The sequence below is a fragment of the Rattus norvegicus genome, chromosome 11, assembly GCF_036323735.1.
Source record: "Rattus norvegicus strain BN/NHsdMcwi chromosome 11, GRCr8, whole genome shotgun sequence".
NCBI classification, from domain to species: Eukaryota; Metazoa; Chordata; class Mammalia; order Rodentia; family Muridae; genus Rattus; species Rattus norvegicus.
Window position 1 is genome coordinate 43,099,793 of NC_086029.1, and position 6,053 is coordinate 43,105,845.

The window sequence follows — 6,053 nt, forward strand, 5'->3', positions numbered from 1 at the left end:
CCCAAACTCCCCTCTCATAGATCTTCTCTCTGACAGGCCCGGCTGAAACGGAGGAGGCAGAGCCGCCGGCCAGATCAGTTGCCGGGCCACAGTCTGATAAGGGTTTCTCCCCTGTCGCAGGGAGATTGCGCAATAAGCGCGAGGTGATGCCAGATTCAACCTCCCAGGTTTTCCCACTTAGACAGGGAACCGGTGGCCAGACCCAATACTGGCCGTTTTAAACAACACAACCCTTCTTTCTCCAAAGATCCGGTGACACTCACCGACCTAATAGAATCTGTTTTACTTACCCACCAGCCTACTTGGGATGACTGCTCCAAAGATCCGGTGGCACTCACCGACCTAATAGAATCTGTTTTACTTACTCACCAGCCTACTTGGGATGACTGCCAACAGCTCTTACAGGCCCTCTTAACCTCAGAAGAAAAACAAAGAGTGTTCCTAGAGGCCAGAAAGCATGTTCTGGGAGATGATGGGCGTCCCACCCAGCTGCCTGAGGAAATTGATGCTGCATTCCCACTTAAGAGACCAAACTGAGATTTTAATACAGCTGAAGGTAAGGGACACCTACGCCTTTATCGCCAGTTGCTTCTAGCGGGTCTCCGAGGGGCTATACGACGCCCTACTAATTTGGCTCAGGTAAAACAGGTATTACAGGAAGCAGGAGAAACTCCCTCCGCCTTTCTAGAGAGATTTAAGGAGGCCTACCGTATGTACACTCCCTATGACCCAGATGACCCAGGACAAATGACGAGTGTCTCTATGTCCTTCATCTGGCAGGCTGCTCCAGATATCAGGACTAAGTTACAGAGGTTAGAAAATTTGCAGGGCTATACATTACAGGATTTACTTAAAGAAGCTGAAAAGATTTTTAATAAGAGAGAGAATTGAGTCGAATCTTGGCCGCCGTAGTTCAGGGCCAAGAAAGGAAGGGAGATAGGGGGGAGCTCGAAAGGGGCTGAAGCTGGATAAAGATCAATGTGCCTATTACAAAGAGAAAGGGCACTGGGCTAGAGAGTGCCCCAAGAAGCCTGGCGGACCCCGAAAGCCTCGACCACGAACCTCCCTCTTGGCTCTAGATAAAGATTAGGGAGGTCAGGGCCAGGACCCCCCCCCCCCCTGAGCCCAGGGTAACGCTTAAAGTTGGGGGGCAGCCGGTTACTTTCCTGATAGACACAGGAGCCCAGCATTCAGTCCTCACTCAAGCTTCAGGACAACTCAGCGACCGGACGGCCTGGGTACAAAGAGCTACTGGTGAGAAACAATACCGATGGACTACGGACCGCCGGGTTCAGCTGGCTACTGGTAAGGTGACCCATTCCTTCTTACATGTTCCGGACTGCCCGTACCCCCTGCTGGGCCGTGACCTGCTCACCAAACTAAAAGCACAAATTCATTTTGAGGAAGGAGGGGCCCAAATAACTGGCCCCCACGGAACTCCCCTTCAAGTTCTAACCCTACAACTAGAGGATGAATATAGACTATATGAACCGGGACAGGACAAGCCACAATCCCTAGAAATAAACACTTGGGTCACGAATTTTCCACTGGCTTGGGCAGAGACTGGTGGGATGGGGTTGGCGCTCCAACAGCCCCCCTTAATTATACAGTTAAAGGCCACTACAACTCCAGTCTCCATAAAACAATACCCCCTGTCACATAAAGCTTATAAGGCCTCACATTACGAGGCTTCTAGATCAAGGCATCCTAGTCCCCTGCCGGTCGCCTTGGAATACGCCTCTTCTGCCTGTTAAGAAACCCGGCACTGGAGATTATAGGCCAATACAAGACTTGAGAAAGGTCAACAAGAGGATAAAAGATATTCATCCGACTGTTCCAAACCCTTACAATTTGCTCAGTAACTGTTCACTGGATGCAGAACAGGTTCAGTTTGGACCCGTAGTCGCCCTCAATCCTGCCACCTTGCTTCCTCTACCAGAGGAGACAAAACAGCATGACTGCCTACAAATCCTCGCAGAAGTACATGGAACCAGGCCGGACCTATCGGACCAGCCTCTTCAGAATGCTGACCACACATGGTACACGGATGACAACAGCTTCTTGGCAGAGGGAGAGCGAAAGGCTGGAGCTGCGGTCACTACGGAGGACAAAGTGATTTGGGCGAAAGCCCTGCCTGCTGGTACCTCCGCACAACGGGCTGAACTCATCGCCTTGACTCAGGCGCTCAAGATGGCAAAAGGTAAGAGGCTAAATGTATATACAGACAGCCGTTATGCCTTTGCCACGGCACACATCCACGGGGAGATCTACCGGAGGCGGGGGCTGCTCACATCTGAGGGTAAAGATATGGCTAAAATTCTGGCCCTCTTAGAAGCCCTATTCTTGCCCAAAAGACTGAGTACATTGTCCAGGACACCAGAAAGGGCACAACCCAGAGGCACGAAGAAACCGGCTGGCCGATGCCACGGCGCGAAAAGCGGCCATGAGCAAACAAATCTTGTCCTTAAATAGCCCAGACCAACCCACGCCCCCACCAGTGGGACAAACCAGTTGGGTTTACGCCCATGAGGACATAGAGCTCCTAAAAAAAAATGGGGGCCATCTACCACCCTCAACTAAAACAGTGGGTCTACAAAGGACTTTTGAATTGATCTCCTTTTTACATAAATTAACCCAATTGGGGTTTAAGAAGATGAAAACCTTACTAGATCGGGAAGAGATAAATCTGTGTTTTTTGAATCGGGACAAAGCGATACAAAAGGTGACTGAGAGTTGCAAAGTGTGCGCTCAGGTTAACCCGGGAAGGACCAGGATTGGACAAGGAGTTCGTCCTAGGGGACACCGTCCCGACATCCATTGGGAAATTGATTTTACTGAAATTAAACCAGGTATATATGGATACAAGTATCTCCTAGTGTTTGTAGACACCTTCTCAGGATGGGTCGAAGCCTTCCCCACAAAGCACGAGACTACAAAAATCCTCCAAGAAGCTCCTCGAGGAAATCTTTCCCAGGTATGACATGCCTCAAGCGTTGGGGTCAGACAACGGGCCCGCTTTCGTCTCCCAAGTAAGTCAGTTGGTGGCCAAATTGCTGGGGATTGATTGGAAATTACATTGTGCCTATAGACCCCAGAGTTCAGGTCAGGTAGAACGCATGAATAGAACAATTAAGGAGACTTTCTCCAAACTTATGCTTGCAACTGGCTCAAAGGATTGGGTGGCCCTCCTTCCCCTAGTTCTATATCGGGCCCGGAATACCCCGGGCCCCCATGGTCTAACTTCTTTTGAAATAATATATAGAGCACCACCCCCATTTGTCCATTTCTTTGATTCAAACATTGCTGATTTTGCTGACAGCCCTTCTCTGAGGGCCCATTTACAGGCCCTACAGATTGTACAGAGAGACGTCTGGAGACCTTTGGCCGCTGCTTACCAGGACAAGCTTGAACATCCGGTGGTGCCACACCCGTTCCAGATTAGAGACACCGTGTGGGTGCACAGACACCAGACCAAGAATCTCGAGCCACGGTGGAAAGGACCCTACACCGTCCTCCTGACTACCCCGACCGCCCTAAAGGTAGACGGAGTCTCGGCTTAGATCCACACACCACACGTCAAGGCAGTCCGGTCTGAGGAATTGACTAATCACAACACTACACCCCAGACATGGAGAGTTCAGCGCACTCCAAACCCCTTAAAGTTAAAACTCCTACGTGGCTCCTCCTAGTCCTTTTGTGGCCTAGAGTCAGTGGGGGAATAAGCCCCCACTAGACAGAAATTTCTTGACCAAGTCGAGTGAAAGATTTCACTCAAAGTTAGCAAAAAAAAAAAAAAAATGGGGGAATGAAAGACCCCAGCTTAGCAGCAGTAACGCCATTTTACAAGGCTGTACTTAAGATGACTGGTTCAGAGAAAGGTTAAAACACTGAGTACAAAACAGCTGCCAAGCAGGATGTGTTTGGTTGAAGGCCTGGCAACAGGACGACTGCGGTTGAGCACCTGACAATGAAAAAAGCCCCGGGAGAGGTCCCACACCCTGGTGGGGGGCCGAGTCAGTAGTTATGTTCCAAGAAGGTAGCTAGGAAACTTGCCCCCGGGCTGAACCCTTGGGGGGCCGAGTCAGCCGTTATGTTTCAGGAAGGTAGCTAGGAAACTTGCCCCCGGGCTAAACCCTTGCCATATTAGAATCCACCAATTATATCCCTGTAACCATGCATCTGCTTCTGTATGCTTGCTTCTGCTCCCCAAAATCCTATAAAAGCCCATCCTTGGTTCTGTGGGGCGCGCCAGTCCCCCGAGTGACTGAAGCGCCCGCAGGTGCCTGTGCCTGTGTATCCCAACAATAAACCAAATCCTCTTGCTGATTGCATCCTGTGGTGTCTCGGTCTGGTCTTTGGAGTTAGAGGGTCTCCATCCCGAGGGAAAGTTCTCCCTGAGAGCTTTTCAATCTCTCAACTTTGTATCTGTTTGTCTGTCTGTCTGTCTTAGTCAGGGTTTCTATTCCTGCACAAAACATCATGACCAAGAAGCAAGTTGGGGAGGAAAGATTTTATTCAGCTTACACTTCCACATTGCTGTTCATCACCAAAGGAAGTCAGTACTGGAACTCAAGCAGGTCAGGAAGCAGGAGCTGAAGCAGAGGCCATGGAGGGATGTTACTCACTGGCTTGCTTCCCCTGGCTTGCTCAGCTTGCTCTCATGGAACCCAAGCAGCCCACGGATGGCACCACCAACAAGGGGCTGGGCCCTCCCACCTTGATCACTAATTGAGAAAATGCCTTACAGCTGGGTCTCATGGAGGTATTTCCTCAAGGGAGGCTCCTTTCTGTGTGATAACTTCAGCTCGTGTCCAGTTGACACAAAAAAACCAGCCAGTACATTATCTGTGTATATATGTACCTACCTATGTATCTATCAATGTATGTATGTATGTATGTATGTATCATCTATCTATCTATCTATCTATCTATCTATCTATCTATCTATCTATCTATCTATCTATCTATCTATCTATCTATGAGCCATAGTTTCTCTGTGAAGCTCTGGTTGTCCTGGAACTTCAGGCTGGCCTCAAACTTGGGAGATCTGCCTGCCTCTGCCTCCCAAGTGCTGGGATTAAAGGCGTGTGCCACCACTGCCCAGAGTTCAAATTTATATATTTAAATACAACCCCAAATACTGTGTTCTGAGGCAGAGGCTTCAAGGGTGGTTAGGTCTTCGATGAAGCACTCACGGATGTGGTTAGTTTTATCCCAAGCCCTCAGAGAGCTTTCCATTTTGAATTCCTTCTGCCCACAAGGACAAAAGCAGCCCTGAGAAATCTGCAGCTAGAACCTGACCACACCAGCACCAGGATCCTGGATTTCCGAGCTTTAGAGACATAAGAACTAATTTCTGTCATTTATAAGTCACAGGTATGGCGTTCTGTAGCAGCTACACGAGCGGACTAACCAATTGTCCTTTTGCTAAAGCTACAGCTGTTCAAAGGCCCAGTTCCTCCTGTGAGTTTGGCTCCTTCTCCTTTCCTCTTTTTCAGGACCTGAGCGCTACCATGACACTGACGCCAAGCTCCCAGTGCTCCCAGCAGCGCCAGCCCACCAGCGTGCTGGTTCTTCCTCAGCTTTTCTGTGTTCGCGGTGGCGCCTCCTTCCTTGTGTGTTCAGCTGTACGGTTTACATGGATTTGAGAAACCCGCAGTTAAAGCAGCCTTTCTGGAAGAGGGGAGAGTTCAGAAATCATTTCCTATCTTTTTTTTTTTTTCTTTTTTTCGGAGCTGGGGACCGAACCCAGGGCCTTGTGCTTGCTAGGCAAGCGCTCTACCACTGAGCTAAATCCCCAACCCCATCATTTCCTATCTTAGTCTGCTCTTTTGCTAGCAAAATCCTCCTCTTCCACTGTTACCTCAGAAATGTCTTCTGCTAAAAGAGTGCTGTTACTGAGAGTGATATGAGCCTTAGCATCGTTCTGTCTACCAGGTCACGCTTAGGGAAAGAGGAAAAAAAGAGAGAAACTTCCGGGAGCAACTGTATCACTTTTCTGTTGCTGTGATGGAATATCCTGTCAAAAAAGCAACTTAGATGAGAAGAGGGTT

The 6,053-nt window shown here is 49.3% G+C and overlaps 1 protein-coding gene across 17 annotated transcripts in view; it reads left to right on the forward strand.

Annotated features, from left to right (window-relative positions):
* LOC134480972 (uncharacterized) overlaps positions 1-5,679 on the forward strand; it is a 33,877-nt gene extending 28,198 nt beyond the window's left edge. For 12 of the 17 annotated variants that reach the window (XR_010056058.1, XR_010056053.1, XR_010056061.1 and 9 more), the window contains exon 3: positions 373-4,331. Coding sequence is in view for 1 of the 17 variants with exons in the window: in XM_063270849.1 (XP_063126919.1) it covers positions 458-556; positions 1,155-1,305; positions 1,940-2,200; positions 2,712-2,974; positions 3,320-3,409 (864 nt within the window). In the remaining 16 variants the exon portion in view is untranslated. Of the gene's footprint in view, positions 1-372; positions 4,332-5,498 lie in introns of those variants that run through there. The other 5 variants (XM_063270849.1, XR_010056049.1, XR_010056060.1 and 2 more) reach the window with 5 other exon arrangements.
* The last annotated feature ends 374 nt before the right edge of the window (positions 5,680-6,053 follow it).